Source organism: Aspergillus neoniger, assembly GCF_003184625.1.
Source record: "Aspergillus neoniger CBS 115656 unplaced genomic scaffold BO87scaffold_83, whole genome shotgun sequence".
NCBI lineage: Eukaryota > Fungi > Ascomycota > Eurotiomycetes > Eurotiales > Aspergillaceae > Aspergillus > Aspergillus neoniger.
The window spans coordinates 23,106-43,382 of NW_020291211.1; the positions used below are offsets into that span (position 1 = coordinate 23,106).

Sequence of the window (20,277 nt, forward strand, 5' to 3'; positions counted from 1 at the left end):
TCAGCCATCAGCCATCGGCCATCACATCCTCTTCCCTCCGACTCCAGCTGTCCTCCGTTGCTTGTTGAACCTTCCCCCGGTTCCGCGTGGTGCTTCGTCCAATCGCCTCCCCCATTCGATGCTCATCCCTTCCAAGTCTCATTCCTCCTTATTATGCGCCCCCGACCCTCGTTCTGCTAAGGTTGTGACCTATGTGTAGTGATGGAACTCTCACGGCAGGAGTATCCAGCGTTGCTGGTACGATCCCCTCGACCCCAGATAACCCCACCTATCTTTTTTTCTCCCTGTCCTCCCAACTTCCACTTCCTACCATGTCCAGACACATCTAACCCGGTATTTGCTCGTCAATATTGCAGGCCTCTTTGCAGCCCGGCCAAGCTACAAGTGTACTCAATGATCGCATTCGCATCATAAACAAAGTCAATGCGGACATCGCGGACTGGCTCCAGGTAAGCTGTTCGCTCTTATACTTGAAGATATATGTAGAATACACTTCCTGTGGCTTACACCTATCTTCGATCCATAGGAACGTCGTCGCATTGAAGAATTGTATGCCCAAGGGCTGCGGAAACTTGCGCATCGGCCACAGTTGGACAATGGCGCAGCGCTCGGGTACGACCGGCTTTTCAAGTTATTCTTTGGGTTTGCAATTCTTGTACTAACTGCAGTTTCATGAATAGTGTCTTCCAGATACCGTGGCAGCGCATTATCACTGCCACCGAATCGATTGCCTCTTCGCACGAAACTTTCGCCCACAAAATCGAGGAGGACGTAGAACGTCCGCTGCGAGAGTATAACACCAAAAATCGGGAATTGTCTTCCATGACTGGTATCCAGAGCGACCTTGCGGGACTGGCCAAGAACTACGAAGCATCCCAGAAGAAAGTAGAAAAGGCCAGGGAGAAGGGCCCGAAGGGTGCCGATAAGCTGGCTAGCGCCGTCGCCGCCGCAGAAGAAATTAGCCAGCAATGGGATTCCAGAGCGCCATTTGTCTTCGAACAGCTTCAGGCAGCAGATGAGGGCCGTCTCAATCACCTGCGAGATGCTCTCACTCAATTGGAGACCCATGAGACGGATCAGGTTGAGCGCTGCCGTCAGGCTGCTGAAAGCTGTCTGAACGTTCTTCTGAACGTAGAGACTGCAGATGAGATCAAGACATTTGCTGCGAAAATTAATGGAGGAAGACCCGTCGTTCCGAGGAGACAACAAACTACCTCGCCTCCCCCAGTAGCACCTCTGTCGCCTCCACCACGCCTGCAGGATGATGCTGCTAGTCAGCGATCGGAACATTCGGGTCCAGTTAGGACACCTCCAGGTGAGCATATCTTGCATCTTCGACTGCTCTAGCCCCGTATTCTGGTGCCATTCGCTCGATGTGGAGTTCTGACGCCCTTCTCGTAGCACCCGAGCCCCGGCACAATACACCCCTGGGTGGCCTCAAAAGGCTGGGAACCGTCATGAACCGACGGAGGAGCATTGTTCAGCCTTCTAGCGCTGGTCCCTTCTTCTCCGATAAAAAACACCGCAGTCCGTTTGCCTCCTTTAAGAGGGGTGATTCGCGCGAGTTGCAGATTCCGGAGACCCCAACCGAAGGAATGGAGCGCCCCAGCACTGCCATGACTACTCAGGATACTGAGCCTCCAGCTATCTCGAGTGAACCTCATGAGCATGAGGGATTTGCTAGCGCGACATCCACTGCAGTGCCCCAGTCAGCACCGGCTACCGCCAACGGAGCAACATCTCACGAAGCTCCTTCTGAAGAAATTACTGCCGCTGCTGGCGTGTCACGCAATGAGGTAAGTGGGAAAGATTACTTGTCACTGATTCCCGAAGCTAATCTACCGACCAGCCACGAGTCGACTCAGAAGGTTTCACGGAGCGTCCGGAGACCATTGACGAGATTACCAGGGCCCAAAGAGAGGCGGCCGGGTAAGCAGTTTTGTCACTTTGAGAATGTATTGTTTTGGCTAATAATCTCCTCAGATTGGAGGAGCCCGGGATGAATTTGACAATACGAGACCAGCCAATCTTTGAGGACGAGGATCAAGCCAAGCAAGCGATGGACGATATGGCTAATCAGCTCAGAATGGTGGGTTTTATGTGTAGAACGTTTTGCTACCGCATGTTGCTAATATTACCATGCAGCGAGCTCAGCAGAGTGGTGTCCGACGAAATGCTGGAACCTTACGTGGCCGTCGCGATGTCCGTAACACTGTCTTTATTCCTACACCTCCACCAGGAAATGACCTCCCTGCCATACCATCAACCTTGGATACGTCCGCTCCAACCTCTCCATCTTTGCAAGCGAGGCATGTTGCCTCGCCTAGCACGGCTACAGACGACCATGCCATGTCCGACACGACCTCGATTCGCTCTTCTCATACTCTACATAGTGCTCCGGGTCCTGTCTCGCACCCCGACCTTCACGAGCCAGGTCTGAACGCATCCATCATAGACACAGTCAGTGCATGGTTTACTGAGGGTGCGATATCCAAATCGTTTGTCGTTGGAGAACTTGCGTTGGCATACAATGCTACACCGGATGTGACTCCGGGCAGCACACGGGTTCGCCTTGACAATTTCCAGATTCTTGAGAAGGTGGCTGCAAACCCGCACTTCGTGACGGAAGACAAAGGCAAGGATCAATTTGAAGAAAAGAGGGGTGAATATGAGGTGAACCTGGCTAGCATTGCTCGGTCCTCGCCGACGGTAGCTTTCAAGTACCAAATTCACATGGAACCCTCCGTTGCCGCAGCCTATTGCCCTGTCATTTTCAAACCAGTGTGGAATCTCGAAGAGCACCAAGCCAGTGCGATCATCTACTATTCTCTCAACTCCTCGTTCACGTCTGCGCCAGGAGGCTCAATTACCCTCAGGAACCTGGTTTTGACGGTAAATCTGGACACGTCTCCTGTGGAAGGGCGCGAAGTGGCTCATGCCACAGCAGCCGTCATGTACCCGAACACCGGTGCAACATTCCGTCGCAAGCAGTCTGCAGTGACCTGGAAGATTCCCGAACTTGAAGTCAAGGCTGGCTCTGATGCCAAGTTGTTGGTCCGATTCTCGACGACAGCCAGTTGGCCACGACAAGGCAAGGTCGATGCCAAGTTCGAGGTTCACACGCTTGATGATGGATCCCGTCTGGGAATCAGCACCGCTTCCCCGACTAATCTGGTGAAGGGCTCTGATCCCTTTGCAGACGAAGAGGCCGGCAGTCAGACTCCTGAACTACAGCCATCTGTTGAATGGAAGAATGTCCCGACTGCCCGAAAACTGCTCGGGGGTAAATATGTCTCATCTTGAGGCTGGGTCCGCATCTTGCGTTTACCTGCGCACCACCCGTGTACGAACAAAAGACACTGTTAAACGCAAGGGCCTCGGCTACGATGTGAGCCTACGTGCCGTGTCCTGTCGCCCTTTCGCACCTCATGATAAATATGTCAAAGCCTCCCCGTCACGGTATATCAACATAATCAGTACTCGTTACTGTGTCGCCCTATGTCCCTACACTTCAATCCTCCTGTGCAAAGCAAGTTTATCTTTCCTGCCGTTTCTGCTGTATTTTCCTTTGTCTTTTTCCGATATCCTTTCCTTCCTGGTCATGTAATCTCGTTATCTGGCCTTTTTTCCAGCTCATGCTGAGCCTGATTAATGGTCTGTAAATAAGCTGCTCGTTCATGTTATTATTAGTTCCACTGTACTGGGTAATCAGGGTTGTACATGCTCTGCACATGAGCAATAATCAGGAAGGAGGATCGCCAGGCCGTACCTAACACCTATCAAGAAATCCTAATTAAATACTCAATACCCTGGAAGTCAGTCTTTGGCGATGTCTGACTACAGTAAGGGGACGGGATGCTGTCTACGCTTGCTTGTCCTCCTTCAGCTTTTCGCATTGGATTATGTCCCTCAGTGTATCGTTATCATGTACTTGCAATTAGGTGCTACAACCGTACGTTGTCCTCGAAATAGCCACTGCGTTTACTGCGTCTTCTTTCAATTACTATTAGGGTTGAGCCGTTGAGCATGATGACAGTAGTTAGTCGTTGCCATGGATACGGACTAGACTGTCACGGAAGCTAGCGATATCGGTACACATGACGCTAAAGCGTAATTAGCCCTTCTTGAACCACTGTAAGAAGGACTACTAGTTGCTACCAACCCTTGAAATGATGACTCGAGTCTTCATGAACAGAGAAATGTTATAACATGGCACCATAATACGTGTGTGCCGGGGAATCACATTGAAATTTGCATGGCCAAAGTAAAACTAAACCACATGCCCCTTAGGCAGATTCATATATCTTACATGCGCGCAGCCCTAGTAGTCTTATCGAAAAAGTCCAGCGTCATAGCAGCTAGGAAACAAGGGATATCTTTCCTCTCCTCGACCCAGAACTTTATAAGGTGCTTGATCTCCATGGCGAAGAGGCTGTTGGGACCACCCGAGATCTTCATCGTACCGTTCTCTCCGTCGAAGATAATTGAATTTTCTTCGCCGTTGCCCATGCTTCCTGGGCCCCGGGAGTCGGATGGAGCGTCATGGTCACCATGTCTGTAAGCAGCTGATAGATGGAACATCGAAGTGACTCGGACACGACCGTTAGGAAGGAAGTCCAGTTTGTATCCCAGCAGGGATGCAACAGCTTCGCGGAATTCCGACGACTTCGCCGTCCAGATTTCCTTCAGACGCCGCATACGCTTTTCCTTGTCCGCGACTACTCGCTCCATGTCTTGGACTTCCAATTTCATACTTTCCAGAGTACTTACTGGAACGACCTTTACACCCGAATGATCGCCACGTAATTGAGCAAGGAGATCCTGGTTCTCGGCCTTCAAGGTCCTGACAGTGGAGAGTTTGAGGTTTTCTGCCTCGGCAGTGGGGTTGTCACGCAGTTCGAGGATTCTGGTACGCGATCTAGCCTTGAGGGATTTGATCTGGGACTTGCTTGCCTCGAGCTCTTTGCGCAGGAGTGTCGCTGCTTGTTCGGATTTCGAAAAGGACTCCTGCAGGGTTCTATACTTGCGCGTCAAGACAGAAAGACGTTCGCTTTCTGCATCGCTCTCTGCTGGAGAGAGAGGTCGTTTGATTCCGCGCGGTTGAGACTCATCCTGCTGGAAAGGCTCGCTTTTAGCAAGCTCTTCATGGGCCTTTTCAAGCTCGGCCCTATACTCATCGACGAGCTTCTCGAGATTGGCGATTTGCTCGGACTTTTGCTGATCGAATTGATTTTGTTCCGGATTCATAGTCACCTCTTCCGTGTCAAAAGCCTTGAGTTGGGCACGCAAATAATCGACTTCTTTCACAGCGAGAGCCCGCTGCCGTTCGAGTCTTGCTTTCATACGGCTTTCTACCATAGCTCCACCCGCAACAGAACCGGCACTGCTCCGGAGTTTTTCAATCTCCTGTCGCAGGGTGGTCCGCTCTGTCTCCAAGTTCTTGATCGATTCGTCCTTCTCCAGGAACTGAGCCTCAACACTGCCTATCTTATCGACAAGAGTGGCCTTTTCAATGCGCTCTTGTAGCAAAGCCTTCACAACCGCTTCTGGAGAATCGAACTCGGCCGGCTGATCATTGTCTTGCAAGAGACTAGTCCAAGACCGTCGCTCGTCTTCCAACATCTGGATCTGGATCTGAGCAGTCCCCAGCTGTGACTCCACATCCTTCATCAACTGCAGCTGGTTTTCCAATGATCTCTTTTGCTCCTCCACAACTTCAACGTTCTTCTGTATTTTCCGTAGGTGTCGTAGTTCAGTGCTTTGTTCACGGTTTGTGGTTTCCAAATTCCTGATATGGCTGACTTGTTCGGAAAGTTCGCGCTTAAGAACTGAGAGTGTTTCACTATCTGTCCCCTCAGCCTTGAGCCGGAGGTTTTCCGTCTCCAAATCAGCAACTTCAGTTTCCCGTTGACGCAGCTTCTCTTGTGTAGTCTGCATATCACTCAGAACAGTCTGGAGGTCATTCTGTAGTCCCTCTATCGTCTTTTGTAAAGACGATCGTATGGTATCGAGCTCGCTGATCTGATATTTATACTGTCTTTCTTGATCGAGCGATTGTGCCTTTGAGTCTTCCACCTCCTCCTGAAGTAACTGATTTTGATCTTGAAGACTTCTGACCTTTCGCTCAAGGCCGGCTTTCTCATTAAGGGCATTGTCCTGGGTTTCTTTCAACTCTTTCGCTAGAGTCTCGCTCTTGTGGGTGGCCCGGTGGCTGTTACTCTCTGCAGCCTATGGGACAGAAACATGGTCAGTGGAATAGACATGAGGTAGTGGCCGAAGAATTGAACAAACCTGAGCTTTTCGGAAGTCCGAATCTGCCTTGAGCTGCAAATCCCGTAGTTCCTTCTCATGACGCAGGACCATCAAATCCCTCTCTTGCTTGAAATTCTCTAGCTCATACTTTAGTGTATTCACCTGTACTAGCAGCTCCTCCTTTTCCGTGTCTAGAGAGGGCATTAGTCTTGAAGCACGCGCAGCCTGAGATACAAGGAAACATTAACCTACCAGGCTTTGAGGGGTAAACTGAGCGGACCGATTGTTGCAAAGCGTCGGGTGCCGGTGGAAGTGACAAGGGAGATTCTGCGCGTATGGTGTCCCGCGAAGGACGTGAATTGATGCCTGAATTCATCTGAGGCGCATTAGCTTCCCTGAGCCAAACTGGCTGCACTTGACGACTTACGATGAATTGATCTGGCGATAGTAATTATCGTGCGACACGAGTTCTCAAGATGAGTTCATCCAAAAAGGTAAATCCCATATATATGTTCTGAATCGCCGCAGATTCCAGCCTTAGACTGAGCATAAGGGCGCAATCATCAGGCCCAGCGCCAGCAAGTGCCTCATTGTTTTTCGATAACAACAAGAAGAGCGATGACATCCCGGATAGGCATGTGGCTGAGTCAGCCAGCTCACCGCCCGCGCAAGCTTTGATTCTTAAAGAGGACTAGCGCCGAAATTTTGAAATGGATTTCGAATTTTTGCGGGTTTCGACGAGACCGACGACTATTCCTCCCCACGCCCGTCGCCATTCTCCTCGTCTCTTTCCCCCTCTTCCGGATTCAGTTCAACTCCCTGGGTGGGTCTAATATTCACAATGGCTAAGGAAAGGACCGAGAAGAAGGACAAGCGCGAGAAGAAGGAGAAGCGCGCGGAGAAGGACGGCGTCTCCAAGACCAGCAAGAAGGAGAAGAAGGAGAAGAAAGACAAGGTCGCTCTCGCCGACGCCGTCGAGAAGGAGCTCACCACTAAGGTTCTCGATGGCCTTGACCACGCTGCCACTGAGGCTCCTGTCAATGGCGCTGAGACCGAGCGCATGGACGTTGACAGCCGCCCCGTTGGCGCCGTTGTTCCTTTTGCCAGCCCTCTGGTCGAAGACAAGAATGCCAAGAAGGTCCTGAAGAGCGTCAAGAAGGGTAAGGATATATTTTTATCTTTTTGCATATGTCTCCCAGGAGTCCTGCCGCCTTCACTCTGGGTCCCGACGAGATGGCGTGTGGATTTGACTCACTTCTAGCCTCTGGCCCTGAGGGCTTACGATTGCCGCGTTTGGCATTGACTGCGCATCCATCTATCACTTGTTAAAATTCGCTAACGTATTGACTTATAATAGCTGCCGTCAACAAGTGCCTGAAGCGCGGTGTCAAGGAGGTCGTCAAGGCTCTCCGCAAGTCGCCCATTCCCGCTGCCAACGCCAGCATCGGTGTCCCCAACGGTGTCGTCATTCTCGCCGCCGATATCTCGCCCATGGACGTTATCTCGCACATCCCTGTCCTGTGTGAGGACCACGGTATCCCCTACGTCTTCGTCACATCCCGAGCTGAGCTCGGCAACTCCGCCGCCACGAAACGCCCCACCAGTGTCGTGATGGTTGTGCCCAAGTCGGCTTCCAAGGGCAAGAAGAAGGACGGTGAGGATGATGGAGAGGACTTCACCGAGGTGTTCGAGGAATTGGCCAAGCTCGCCCAGAAGGAGGCCAAGAAGGTGAACCTGTGAAGTTTTCAGCTGGACTTCTGAATCCACCTTTTCCTTTGCTCTGTTGTTTCTTAATTATACGGCTTCTTTATGTGTCTTGTCACTTTGCTGCTATGGCTGTACAGTTTCACTTTGTTGTCTGACAAGGCAGTGCATGTCTTCGGGGTCTGGCCTTTAGGACGTGTTCATTGGGTTGATCTTTTATGATGTGTCCGTTGCAAATCCGGCGTTCTCACATGGTGTATGAAAAAAGGCAGGAAGTATACAATAAAAATCCCAATCTTGACCAGAGCCTTCGTAAGCTGTTCGTACAGAGCGCCAATGGGGACCATTCTTGCTTCCATTGTTAGGGATGCGGAGAGAGAAAAGATTGACGGCAAGAGGGGTAAGCAGGAGAGCCCGCATTTCAGGGGATGAACCATATTTGCGACTATTTCTACTGGGGATTGCTCATCTTTGCGTGGGAAGATATCGTCGCCTTCATGGATCATTCGACATGGAAGAAATGCCCAAGGCGGCTTAGCGTGTGCCTTAATTCGGGAGGAAAAGCAATACGGAGTTAATAGAACATGCAACCAACCACCTCAAGGAGTTCAACCTTCTAATGACCAGCAATGAAAACGAGCTGGGGTAAAACCAGTTAGTTAGTGTAACATGTCGTGGCTTACACGAAGCTCCTTCCGTCATCCCTATCGGTCTTTATTCTCCGTCTTTCTCCTCTGGAAGGCCTCATTGCTTCTCCTGGCCATCTTGACTCCCGGTCCCGGGTATGATACCTCCACGACCTTATTTCCATGGCACAAGAACACAAATGAAACAGAAGGAATCATCCCATCCACCTTAAGGCGGATATCTACCAAGTTGACAAGATGGGATTCCATTTACTTTACTGAAGCGGCCAGACGAGGCCATCTCTTGGAGCAAGAATGGGCATTCAGTTATGCTTTCTCCAAATTCATTAATCTATTGGCCAGTGGTAGGCGTCTTTCATATACCCCATTAGCCAATCCTCTGTGTTCTAATATTCTTGATAGGCTTTACAAACATTGGGGCTATCCCCTATGAATTTAAGCATAGTGCACTCGGTATTGCCATTTCCCACGCAGCTCATGCCATCTCGGTGGTAGTTCTCTATCGTTTGGCATGCACTCTATTCCCTGGAGCGCAAGGACGCAAGCTAGCTTTTATCGCAGCATGCCTGCACATTATCTCGCCTGCTGGACTTTTCCTATCTGCTCCCTGCACGGAGAGCACGTATTCTCTCTTAAGCTTCACGGGCACTCTTCTCTTTGCTCAAAGTTTTGGTGCTCGCGGCGTCTCCACCAGCATCAAAGATAGCCTCCTAGTGCTTGCGGGTATCCTGTACGGCTTATCCACCGCTGTTCGTGGAAATGGTCTGCTCAATGGCATCGTTCTTTTCGAAGAAGCATGTCGAATCTTGTATTCGTTGACGCAAGGCTTCAGCTATGCCAAGTTTCTTCGCCTGGTTGCGGTCGGTCTCGGAGGTATCTGCACAGGGCTCGGGTTCGTGTTGCCGCAATATGTAGCCTACCAGCACTTCTGTGCCACCCACGAAGACCCGTCAAGAGAATGGTGTCATCGAACTATACCCAGTATATACAGCTTCGTTCAAGACCATTACTGGTAGGTGCCTTATTTCGCCTTGGTCAATTTTCGCTGACGCATGTAGGGACAATGGCTTTCTTCGATATTGGACTCTTTCCAACGTGCCATTGTTCGCACTGGCTAGTCCAATGTTGGTCATCTTGGTGTACTCTGCCATCTGGACGCTCGGGGTGGATTCTAGGCGGAGGGAAACACCCACGAATACAACGCAGCCAGGGTCCCCGACCGGCCAACTGACAGGTCGTCTAATGCGTAGCCTGGCAGCTCCTCAGATTACCCTTGCCGTCATGGTGTTTTTCTGCAATCATGTGCAGATCATCACACGATTGGCCTCTGGTTACCCAGTGTGGTATATATGGACAGCAACTTTAATCATGAACAGGTACACTGGTCCTTCAACTGCATCGAAGCGGCAGCTGGAGGAGAAGACCAATGACCGAAATAGTTATTGGCAGATAATTGTTCAGTACATGGTGATATACGCTGCTGTGCAGGGCGTGCTTTTTGCAGCGTTTCTTCCTCCGGCCTAGACCAGCACAGGCGACGCCGGTGTATATGACTAATATAGGTATATAGAAATCTGTGGTCGGAGGCCGACTATATAACATCAATGTCGGCTCTCGACTACTTTCTGGAAAAACTACCATAGCCCCAACCTCCACTACAGCAGCATGTGCATGATGACAAGACGTTGAGCTACATTGACATTACGACACAGAAGAAACGATCAATGATCTGGTCAGTCTCTGATTGTTCATATCATCTAGATAGATACACTAATACAGAAAAGGAAGGACGCAGTCCTTCCCAAAGAATAAGCCCATTCCTTCCAAACCCCCAAAAAAAATTACACACGGGGAAGATCCGAAAATATAAAACGCGCTTTGCTTTTCATAACATCATCCATCAATGGCCCAAATCAAGCCCTCTGGTCCGACTGCAAAGCCTGGTACGGGTGCTGGTTGTCGATGCCCTTCTGTCTGCCGGCATTGGTACCGTCAGGACCACTCTCCGCAGTCTTACGCTGGAAGCCACCCTGCGCCAAGCGACCGGGGTCATTCTCGCTACCGATGTCAGTAGTCCAGCTAGCGTTTGGTGCATCATCAGGAATATCTCCTTCCTTCAGGTTGGCACCCTTGGGCTTGCTGTCACTCAAGCTACCAGTCACATCGTGAACGTAAGACGGCGCAGCTCCAGCATTGTACTGGCTGCTGTAGCCGCTGCCACTAGCCTGAGCGGGCTGCTGCGGCGGCGGCTGCTGCTGGGAGTAGCTAGCACCACCGCTTCTTCCTCCTCCAGAGGACTGTTGCTGCTGAGACAGCTTCTGAGAAGCAGGGTACTGGCCCTGGCCGATATCGAGTTCCTTCTGGGCAGCAGTGGGACCACCGACGTAGCCGGACTCGGGAAGGTGAGCGCCAGGGTAGTTGCCCTGTCCGCCTAGACCCTCGGGGTACCTACCCCCAGTGTCGGCGTTGGATTCGAGCTTAGTGGCAGCACTGGTGTCGGTGTTTCGGACAGTGGATTGACCTGCGGAAACGCCCATGGGCTGGGCTCCGCGGTTCTGGGAGAAAGCGCCACCCTGGGTTGCTGATTCGGCGGCCAAGGAGTCGTTGGTGATGGGGCCAGATGGCTCTTGGATAGGGTTGTTTCTGCGCTCGGGGTCAGAAGTGACCTTTATTGAAGTCAGCATCTATGCCACAGTTTGTAAGTTGGGACGTGTTGGAAGGAAGTGACATACCTTGGTGCTTCTCTGGCCGGGGGGAATGGGCTGTCCTTGGAGATCCATAGTGATAATGGTTGTTATATGTGGTATAGAAGTATAGAAAGAGTAGTGTTAAGAGGATTAGATTACTGGACTGGTATAGCTGATTGATTGATTGTTAGATAGAATGAATTAAACTCCTATCCCATCCAACAACCCATCTATATACTCTACGACGAGCGAGCCAAATGAAACGGATGGCGTCAACTTCCCCGAGTCTGAGCGCTTTGCTTGAGTTCATCCCAGCACATGATGTCATACTGACATTACGACGAGTCCACCGAATTCAACAGAGAACAAGCGAACAGGTACGTCAACGAGCAGTATCTGGTCTCCAGTTGTGGCGTCAATAAAAACTAAACCATCGAAAAAAAAGGGAGACAAGCAAGACAGGAATTCCAGGTCTTCCAGATCAGCGAACTGGGCTGTTGTTTTCTACAGGGTAACCGGGCCCCTCCCCCCTCGCCCCTTCCCCTTTGTGCCGGATGTTGCCCTTGAGGGCCCAGACAACTTCGGTCGAATCCACCCACATGTCTGATTGCCATTTCCGGTAGAACTACTTGGGTATGAGTTCTTGCTTATGGTTCGTTGCTATGATGTTTTTGTTCTCTCTCTATTGCGTAGATATTGGCGATTTGGATGCTTTGCTGGCCTTCTGGTGGTATGGTTGGTATGACGTCATGGTGGTTGGGTGCATGAGGACTGCTCTCCGTTACTACTCATCTCTTGTTACAAAGGACATGTGTTCAATGCCTGGCTATTGAAGTGCATTATGAGATGCTTTTCGTTCTCTAGCTGCTAAGGTCTTGACCGTGCCGTTTGACTGGAAGGTCCTAGGGTTTCTGTCCGCAAGCCGATTGGACCGGCTGTGTAGTATTGCTTAGCCTACTTGAGTTGATAGTACTAGTAGTAATATTAGTCTACCAAAGTAGACTAGAATATGAAGAAGCTTTTATTCTATTTCGTAGTAGCAATTACAGATCAATGCCTAATATAGCTGATCAATCAAGCACATGAAACAATTGATGCTTCTTTTACTAGTTCCCGCGCGGGTAGATACTTAATATATTTATAGCATACAAGTGGGAAATGAACCAAGCTATCTCGAACAGCAATCTAGTATACTATTCACTATAAGAAAAATGATAGTGCAATACGACCATAGGGGGAATAGTAGTAAGATAAAATGGTTATAAGACATTCATTTTGGTTCATTAAATGCTCAAGTCATAATAGTACACATAAAAATAGGCCGTAGTCAATACGCCCTCCCCAACATTAACTCATGATATCCAATTTACCGGTAAAGAGCATCCCGGGGCAGACCTTCAAGGTTATCCTTGCCCTGGCGTCCAACACCACTCATGGGTTGCGTGTTCTTGTGGTATTCCTCTCCAGATACCCGGACACTGCTGCTTGCAGTTGCGGGTTCTCTCAAGGCGCTGTTGTTCTCGCCCGAAACGGGTCCTTCGCGACCACCCGAACCGACGTTGACAGTTCTCTGGTCCATAGAGTTCCAGTCGCTAGCACGAGGGGGATCCTCGGGCAATGGCAGGTTGGACTGGGCCTTATCGATCTGGGCCTGCTTGTCGGTGTTCTCATCGATGATGGACTAGAGTATATTATTAGCATCCGTCAAGTCAAAAGAGATATTAGGTCAAGTGAGGAATTACCTTCATGGCGGAGACGTTAGAGTTCTTGGGGGTCTTGCCATCATGAGCATGGGAGGCATGGGACTCAGGCTTGCGGATGTCCTGGATGGTGGTGTGGAAAGTCTGTTCGGACATTTTGGATGAGATTTTGTGTGTGTGTGTGGTTGATGAAGTGGTAGTTGAGGTGAAGTTTGTGATTTGAGATGCGATAGATTTATCGTGAGGAATGGATTGAGAGTTGATTGATTGTAAAGTTATTCTGATGGGATCAATGTACCCTTTAATATGTTGTTGCAGTGGACGAGAACCGAGGCGTGGCTGGTGACGTTGGCTGCGACGACGTCATACAAGCCGGCTACACCTTGGTTCGCCTTGCAACCAACCCAGCATCATTGACCCCTTCATCATTGGGGCTACAGTGTCCACTCAATCATGGAGACTATGAACGAATAAGACAAGTCTTGACTGGAAATCGTTCTATTGGATGAGGGAATATCAGAGGTTGCCGGTGAAACAACGTCCCCTGAAGCCTTGGAGTTGTCTGATCGATGATGGCAACAATAACGACAGTTCTCCGCATAGCAGAATGCTGATACTGTGTACCTTGGAATCTATCATTCCTTCTCATTCCTTTAACTTCTTGACCCATTTTTATTACATATTCATCTCTAAAGTCGCACCGGTGAAGGGACAGGAGTCGCTCTAAGCCAAGCCCCAGGTACATGGGATCAGCACGCCTGTGATGCCATATCAGATCTGATACTGAAGATAGAACAATCCAGGGACATCATCATGCAGCCCAAAGCGGGGTCAATGCTCGTTGAGATGAGTAGACATGCTAAGCAGACAGCTTCCCTAGTCTGACGAATGACGCACCACTTAGGTGTCCAACGATTCTCGAGTGCTATTGATGCACAAATCTGCAAATAAGGCTTGAAATCGCTACACAGCACTGGATTCAACACGGAGCACTGCTCCCCGATTATGATGCAAACACATCTCATCCGAGACTCAAGTCGTGCCTATACTCGTGAATACGTATCTCTGGTTGATACATGTTGTGATGTTGGGCTTGGACATTGGGCTAAGTCTGATCCAGTATAGTGAGTCTTCGGCATCTTACTCGCAGTCACGAACTTTCCATATCAGCATCAAGAACCATATAGATGTGATCTTAGGCTTGATCTCCGACTGTTTTGGAGAAGACAATACTATCAAGTGCGACTGTCAATTTGAGGTCGGACCGAAAGCGATGCATGTCACAACGCGTAGGCTATTGCACCCCACAGACGTAGCATGAAACCACTGAACTTTGTGGCAGCCCCAAGCATCGTTAGCAGCGTCAAGCATATCAATGTTATCAACGTTAATGCTTGAGAACGGAATTATATCGAAGAGATCTTGTTCAGATTCAGGGACAATCGGGGTCTCGATCGGGAACAGCGGCCTCCGACCGCCTTCCTAGGGAGGATGGCAGAAATTGATTGTCTCCCCGCTGATGCAGAAATGATCTCCCCAACACTCAAGCGATCAGATCGATGTTATTTCCTTAAAATCATTCTTTTCTTGCTCATATACCTTAGAATTGCTGCGCGCGTTGTAAGATGCCTAGAGATCCGTTAATTGGGCTGGTCGGAAAGGTCTGGGATTCTTTAACCCCTCATACGAGACGCCGCTGATCGAAGTGAGGGGCATGTAGCCATCCAGCGGAAAATCGACCACATTAAATAGTCTGACAGATGCTTCTTCCAAAGTCGGTAAGCTACTTAAGTTCTGCGCTTTGAATTGTGTCGGAGCACAAACTTATGGCATGTTTCACATCCAGGAAATTTCCCGTATGTTCAATCCTATTGCCGTTATCGTCCTACATCGATATCGATATCGCCCTTCGGACGCCGTAATGGACCGTTTATCAGAGCTGTTCTGACTGGCGAAACACAGTTTCACTACGATCGATCCTCAGCGCGCCATTGGCTACCTCCAGATAGAATGCGCCTGTCAACGATTCAATGTCTCCGATAAGTGCAAGCCGAACTACGGAGGTTGTGTGGAGGGACGGCGCTCTGTTCCGATTGAACTTCTGGATGTCGCAGGTCTTGTACCTGGCGCACACCAAGGACGCGGTCTGGGTAACAAGTTCTTGGATGACCTGCGCCATGCCGATGCTTTAATCCACGTTGTGGACGTTAGTGGAACAACCGATGCGGAAGGTATGGACTATCAATATCTGGAAAAATACCGGAACGGCATCACTGATGTCGCACTCTACAAATACAGGCAAAGCTACACGAGGATATGATCCTTCACAGGATATTGAATGGCTGAGGTCAGAAATTGTACGCTGGGTTCTGGGAAATCTCATGCAGAAATGGTATGCTTGCGCGCCAGGAGCTACATAATCAGGGCTAATGCTGTGCAGGGGTTCCATCAAGAGGAGGCACATGGCAGTCAGTAAGTTTGGTCATAAACCAGCTAGAAACATCTTTCTGTGCTAATCAACATCAGAGGCTACGGCCGTGGATACCTTGCAAGCCCAGTTCTCCGGTTACGGAGGTACAAATGCGATTGTTGCCCGATGCCTGGATCGGATGGGGTTGAAAGAACCTCTTGAGGAGTGGTCCGATGAGACAGTCGAGAAGGTCGTTGAAGCCTTCATCGCAGAGAAGTTCCCGACAGTCTTCGCCTTGAACAAGATTGATCATCCGGATGCAGACAAGGTTGGTCATATATTGAAGTTCATACTATTATTGTCGTTACTGACATGGTGGGCTTAGAACATTAGCAAAATCGCAAAGATGCAAGATCCTCAAACAATCGTACTCTGCTCCGCCATTTCAGAGGTTTTCCTTCGCAGGCTAGCAAAACAGGGATACATCAAGTACGTCGAAGGAAGCGAGTTCTTGGATACAAGGGAGGACCTTATCGAGATGGGTGATCCTGATGGAGGCGGCCTCAAAGAGATGGACGAGAAGCTCACACAGTACGAAATCACTATATACGCCCTTTTTAGTAGGGCCATGCTAACATGCACATAGGCGCGTTGAGAACTTGAAAGACATGGTGCTCTATCGTTTCGGTTCTACAGGAGTTGTCCAATGCCTTTCACGTGCTGCAGAGCTGCTGGGACTCGTGCCTGTCTTCCCCGTTCGCAACATCTCCACCTTCTCTTCTGGTGCCGGCACGGCCGTGTTCCGCGATTGCGTCCTTGTTGGCAAGTGAGTAGCCCTAATAGAAAAGCCTATTACTCCATTTGGACCTTCTGACGCCGAGCAGGAATACCACTGTGGGCGACGTTGCTCGCAAGGTGATGGGTGACGTACCCATTTCCTACATTGAAGGAGTCGGTGGCACCCGTGTCTCAGAGGACGAAATAGTGGAAGTAGGAAAGCACGATGTACGATTTCCTGCCCAAATCAAACTGCTTGCGCCAAAGCTAACCTTTCTATTTTAGGTGCTGTCGTTCAAACCTGGTCGATAGATCCTGCTATTCAAGATTTTATGTACAGTCAAGATGATAATGAAACACAAGTACTGAGATAATATAGCTCCAAGACTAGCATCTTCCAGTCCTACTTAAACCGCTCCTGAGCTTTTCCAATCACCAATATATGCCCTGGGCTTAATGACCCTTCTATCAGAGCGAAATCAGTTAGCCATTCAACTGAACTCCGCGAGATTTACAATGAATGTATAGGCTTGCATGGGTTTTGCATTGGCACTTACATGGCCTCTCTCATCATTCATTCCAATAATCGGCTCTGGTGCCTTCGGATGCTCCTGCTTCGCCTTCTTTCCATGCTGACTACCTCCCTTTTCTGTTGCTCCCTGAGGCTTGGCGTCGTTACCCCCGCCCTCCTTTCTGTCCTGCATAACAGAAGCTGATGCATCTGTTGTTGGGTCTGTGGTATCATTTTTCTCTGCTCGGTTAACTGCGTTATCCTCCGCCCCAGTACCCTTCCAGTCTTTGCTCAGGCCGCTGTTTAGGCGTGCTTGCACGCTTCTCGGAGTATGAATCGCAGCCGGCTGCCAAATGGAGCGCAGGGGAAGCAGACACGGTGTTGGAGGCCGGGGTACAAGCAGATTATGAAGCTTTGAAGCCGAAGACTGAATGCGGGTGTTGGCAGGCATTTTGACGGTTGTAGTACTGAAGCAGCTAGTAGGCCTTGTGGTAAAAGTGATTCTTATTGACGCAGCACTATATCTTTCACGTATAGCAATAATAATAACTTAGCTGTTCGGGGTCAAGTCAGAACATCCCCGCAGTTTCAATTAATACTAGCTAAGGTCCGATCGAATTCGCCTGGAGAATCCGGCTCGACAGCTTTTGTATGACGTCTACATGCCGCAATGTACCCCAGTTGCGATCAACGGTCATGGATAGGGCTTAGGGCATGGGGATAGCTCCCCGCCTTCTTATCGATAAGGACAAACAAACACCTGACCTGTACGTCGCAGGCTGCACCATGCTCGCTTTATAGTGTTCAAATGCAATTGCTACTGCAGACATAACACCCGTAACTGAAGATGAAGCACGACTACTATCCCATCGAGACGCTTCCGTCGTGGATAAAGCTCAACGTGGTCTCCGTCAATGGTATCGCTTTCCGCAAATTGCAAGCAGATGATGGCACCGACAAGGGGTCTGCAATTGTTGCAACCGAGGTAAAAGCCAGTGAAAATGCAGCGAGCGACGCGGTAGGGTCGGAGGTACTTCTACGAGTACCATCTGACTTGGTCCTGTCATTTGATTTTGTTGAAGAATATTCCAAGTCGGATAGACAGCTCCGTGAGGTATTAGAAGCTGTCGGGGACTTTGGAAGAGTAGGTCTATTTCCTCATTGTACTCCGATCTCGGCCGAACAGATACCGTGTTTATGGCTTCATCAGGTAGAGACGGATGAGCTCGTGTTAATTCTATGCTGATCTGTACAGACAGCCAGAGGCGCCATATTAATCTTCCTTCTCGTGCAACTTACCCACTCTAGCCCAGACTATGCGCATGAGCGCCACCAGATTGGACTATCGAGCCCTTGGACCGAATATATGAAGTATATGCCGTCTTCTATACCTTTGCCTACATTTTACAGTGAAGAGGAGTTAGAGCTCTTGCGCGGCTCCTCGTTGAGGTTGGCTGTGCATGCGAAGATTGCCTCGCTGGAGAAAGAATTCGAACACCTGCGTCAGAGCACAGAGGGATTGGACTGGTGTGAAAAGTATTGGTGGGATGAGGATACGGGGAAACTGACGTTCAACGATTGGAAATATGTCGATGCGCTGTACCGGTCACGCATGGTAGATCTGCCTCGGCATGGTCATGCAATGGTTCCGTGTATCGATATGGCAAACCATGCTCCTGAGGGGACGGTCAAGGCGTTGTATGACGAGGATGTCGATGGGAATGCTGTGTTGCAGTTGCGGGATGGACGGAGCTTGCGGGCTGATGAGGAGGTCACAATCTCGTAAGTGTTGTCTCTTTATTGACTACTTGTTGATTGAGCTTGCTTAAACTGACGATATTAAGGTATGGTGATGAGAAGTCTGCTTCAGAAATGATTTTCTCATATGGATTCCTCGACGAGCATACCACGGACGCGAAGCAGATCTTCCTTGACTTGGACATCCCAGATGATGATCCGTTGAAGATAGCAAAGAAAGCATTTTGCAAAGATACACCCGGAGTCAAGATATCTACTTCCTCTAGCGGCTCAGAAACAGCCGCAACTACAACCTGGGACAGCCCCATCATTTGGTGGGCATGCGTAAATGAAGAAGACGGGCTGGACTTCAACGTTCTTCAAACCACCGACGGCGGCAGGGAACTTAAATCTACCTGGAACGGGCAAGAAGTGAGGGAGGCAAGCTGTCTCAGGGACCTGCTAGCTGCAGATCCCCAATGGGACATCTACCAGCTTCGTGCGGTTGTGCTCATCCTGGAGCGGCTGGAGACCCAATTCTTCGTCCTCCGCCAAACCGACATGATGATTAGCGAGATCCGCGAGAACGAAGACATGCGTGCTATTTTCGAACCATTTGTGTTTCAGACAATCCTGAGGTTACGAGAGCTGGAATCCAAGCTTATGGAACGGGCGATCGAGGACCTCGTTAACCAGGTACGTTGTGTGATATTCCCGTTCGCTACCTCTTACCCCATATTGTAAACCCCACACAATAAGTCAAACATAACCAAAAGATACTAATTGTCGATCCTTCAAACAACAGCGGGAAACTCTCATGTCAAGCCCCGCAGTCAACGCCTACCTTATCCAACAATCAGGGGACATCGAGGAGGATTTCTCTTGAAAGTGAGCTACGATCTTAAAACACCCACTTGCTCACATCTAGTCTAGCTAGTTAGCCATCTCAAACCCACTATAGCAATGAAACAATCTATCCAAGCAACCCTAGTTAGTCAATAACTAGTTAACGAGTAGCACAGTGCCAACTTATCTATCTGCAACCAACCAACCACCTAATCAAACCCAACACAAACTCCAGCATGTATGCCGATCCTTCATCGTTCCTCCTACTACTGCGCAGCAGTAACTAGTTATAAATTAACTCAGTTCTCGTATCAAACCCACACATAATACCCAACCGGTAATAGCACAGTAAATTAAAACCATGGCCACAAAAACGTGGAGGTACCAGATTTCCACCTCGCAACTAAGCCACCACCACCACCCCCGGAAGATCTGAGTTTGAGTTAGTCTGAGTAAGTAAGTGGTATCTTACCCACCGCGGGGTAAAGCGATCCTTCCCAAAAACGAGAGCGTTGGATTGGTTGGAAGGACTGATGAGAAGGAAAAGAAAAGGAATTAATTGGTCCTGGTTGGTGAAACTTTAAATTACCATTTCTGGGCAAATGCCATTTCGTAACTAGTTTGCCTGGAAGGATCGGCACGAGACTATTTACTTTATTTATTTTATTGAAAGAATAACTATGGGATTGTGCTGTAGTGATGACGTTTGCGGTGATTCATACTTGAAGTTGCCAAGGGTTGGTGATTGGTGATTATTGGTAAGTAACTTGGGGAGTTAGGTTTGAGGGTCCGATGTCGCTGAGGTGGTGTCTACTTACTATTGAGATTGAGTTGGTGTGTTGGTAAGATATTACAGTAAGTTCACTCAAGGGATTCGTTACTGCAGCCCTGTGGTATCTTACTAGGCATCGATCGGATAATTTTCGCGTGCTTTTGGGCCTTACCGTGAAAGTACCCGTGTGAGAAGTCATCAGGTATGTACTAGGTACATCCTAGTTACATCGGG

The 20,277-nt window shown here is 49.5% G+C and overlaps 9 protein-coding genes across 9 annotated transcripts; 5 read left to right on the forward strand and 4 right to left on the reverse strand.

The window, feature by feature from the left end:
- Positions 1-201: 201 nt before the first annotated feature.
- On the forward strand, positions 202-3,303 carry BO87DRAFT_392076 (uncharacterized protein; the record flags this gene model as incomplete). Its single annotated transcript, XM_025624983.1, has 8 exons — positions 202-237; positions 357-449; positions 527-612; positions 669-1,315; positions 1,348-1,796; positions 1,850-1,929; positions 1,984-2,089; positions 2,146-3,303. The coding sequence occupies 8 exons, from the start codon at positions 202-204 to the stop codon at positions 3,301-3,303; spliced, it is 2,655 nt and encodes an 884-aa protein (XP_025473710.1).
- Positions 3,304-6,058: 2,755 nt separating this feature from the next.
- BO87DRAFT_234786 (coiled-coil domain-containing protein MAD1) lies at positions 6,059-6,839 on the reverse strand. Its single transcript, XM_025618786.1, has 4 exons — positions 6,680-6,839; positions 6,505-6,628; positions 6,292-6,443; positions 6,059-6,221 (listed from the first exon to the last, which is right to left on the reverse strand). The coding sequence occupies exons 2-4, from the start codon at positions 6,626-6,628 to the stop codon at positions 6,180-6,182; spliced, it is 318 nt and encodes a 105-aa protein (XP_025473711.1). The 5' UTR covers positions 6,680-6,839; the 3' UTR covers positions 6,059-6,179.
- A 148-nt stretch (positions 6,840-6,987) lies between these two features.
- On the forward strand, positions 6,988-8,253 carry BO87DRAFT_381473 (small nuclear ribonucleoprotein complex protein Nhp2). Its single transcript, XM_025624541.1, has 2 exons — positions 6,988-7,412; positions 7,610-8,253. The coding sequence occupies exons 1-2, from the start codon at positions 7,094-7,096 to the stop codon at positions 7,990-7,992; spliced, it is 702 nt and encodes a 233-aa protein (XP_025473712.1). The 5' UTR covers positions 6,988-7,093; the 3' UTR covers positions 7,993-8,253.
- A 372-nt stretch (positions 8,254-8,625) lies between these two features.
- On the forward strand, positions 8,626-10,127 carry BO87DRAFT_431700 (DUF409 domain protein; the record flags this gene model as incomplete). Its single annotated transcript, XM_025627607.1, has 3 exons — positions 8,626-8,947; positions 9,006-9,615; positions 9,662-10,127. 3 exons carry the CDS (start codon positions 8,626-8,628, stop codon positions 10,125-10,127), a joined length of 1,398 nt encoding a protein of 465 aa, XP_025473713.1.
- A 292-nt stretch (positions 10,128-10,419) lies between these two features.
- BO87DRAFT_381474 (uncharacterized protein) lies at positions 10,420-11,465 on the reverse strand. Its single transcript, XM_025624542.1, has 2 exons — positions 11,336-11,465; positions 10,420-11,269 (listed from the first exon to the last, which is right to left on the reverse strand). The coding sequence occupies exons 1-2, from the start codon at positions 11,381-11,383 to the stop codon at positions 10,517-10,519; spliced, it is 801 nt and encodes a 266-aa protein (XP_025473714.1). The 5' UTR covers positions 11,384-11,465; the 3' UTR covers positions 10,420-10,516.
- A 1,191-nt stretch (positions 11,466-12,656) lies between these two features.
- On the reverse strand, positions 12,657-13,146 carry BO87DRAFT_431702 (uncharacterized protein; the record flags this gene model as incomplete). The annotated part of the gene is made up of 2 exons (XM_025627608.1): positions 12,657-12,971; positions 13,033-13,146. The coding sequence occupies 2 exons, from the start codon at positions 13,144-13,146 to the stop codon at positions 12,657-12,659; spliced, it is 429 nt and encodes a 142-aa protein (XP_025473715.1).
- A 1,386-nt stretch (positions 13,147-14,532) lies between these two features.
- Positions 14,533-16,579, forward strand: BO87DRAFT_234838 (Ygr210 GTPase family protein). The gene is made up of 11 exons (XM_025618787.1): positions 14,533-14,651; positions 14,711-14,768; positions 14,837-14,846; positions 14,953-15,221; positions 15,289-15,382; positions 15,431-15,462; positions 15,517-15,728; positions 15,786-15,991; positions 16,047-16,226; positions 16,285-16,405; positions 16,463-16,579. The coding sequence occupies exons 1-11, from the start codon at positions 14,616-14,618 to the stop codon at positions 16,487-16,489; spliced, it is 1,245 nt and encodes a 414-aa protein (XP_025473716.1). The 5' UTR covers positions 14,533-14,615; the 3' UTR covers positions 16,490-16,579.
- Positions 16,580-16,630: 51 nt separating this feature from the next.
- BO87DRAFT_431704 (uncharacterized protein) lies at positions 16,631-17,139 on the reverse strand (the record flags this gene model as incomplete). Its single annotated transcript, XM_025627609.1, has 2 exons — positions 16,631-16,642; positions 16,735-17,139. The coding sequence occupies 2 exons, from the start codon at positions 17,137-17,139 to the stop codon at positions 16,631-16,633; spliced, it is 417 nt and encodes a 138-aa protein (XP_025473717.1).
- Positions 17,140-17,535: 396 nt separating this feature from the next.
- BO87DRAFT_347155 (SET domain-containing protein) lies at positions 17,536-19,615 on the forward strand (the record flags this gene model as incomplete). Its single annotated transcript, XM_025620923.1, has 4 exons — positions 17,536-17,832; positions 17,944-18,470; positions 18,533-19,121; positions 19,231-19,615. 4 exons carry the CDS (start codon positions 17,536-17,538, stop codon positions 19,309-19,311), a joined length of 1,494 nt encoding a protein of 497 aa, XP_025473718.1. The 3' UTR covers positions 19,312-19,615.
- Positions 19,616-20,277: the final 662 nt, after the last annotated feature.

Coding starts and splice junctions, on each gene's coding strand:
- BO87DRAFT_234786 (XM_025618786.1), bottom strand. CDS start 6,628: ATGAATTCAGGCATCAATTCACGTCCTTCGCGGGACACCATACGCGCA. Junction 6,444..6,504: donor AGTTTACCCCTCAAAGCCTG/GTAGGTTAATGT, acceptor TGCCCTCTCTAG/ACACGGAAAAGGAGGAGCTG. Junction 6,222..6,291: donor CGGACTTCCGAAAAGCTCAG/GTTTGTTCAATT, acceptor CATAGGCTGCAG/AGAGTAACAGCCACCGGGCC.
- BO87DRAFT_381473 (XM_025624541.1), top strand. CDS start 7,094: ATGGCTAAGGAAAGGACCGAGAAGAAGGACAAGCGCGAGAAGAAGGAG. Junction 7,413..7,609: donor CCTGAAGAGCGTCAAGAAGG/GTAAGGATATAT, acceptor GACTTATAATAG/CTGCCGTCAACAAGTGCCTG.
- BO87DRAFT_381474 (XM_025624542.1), bottom strand. CDS start 11,383: ATGGATCTCCAAGGACAGCCCATTCCCCCCGGCCAGAGAAGCACCAAG. Junction 11,270..11,335: donor CCGGCCAGAGAAGCACCAAG/GTATGTCACTTC, acceptor ACTTCAATAAAG/GTCACTTCTGACCCCGAGCG.
- BO87DRAFT_234838 (XM_025618787.1), top strand. CDS start 14,616: ATGCCTAGAGATCCGTTAATTGGGCTGGTCGGAAAG. Junction 15,463..15,516: donor GAGGAGGCACATGGCAGTCA/GTAAGTTTGGTC, acceptor AATCAACATCAG/AGGCTACGGCCGTGGATACC. Junction 15,992..16,046: donor ATGGACGAGAAGCTCACACA/GTACGAAATCAC, acceptor ACATGCACATAG/GCGCGTTGAGAACTTGAAAG.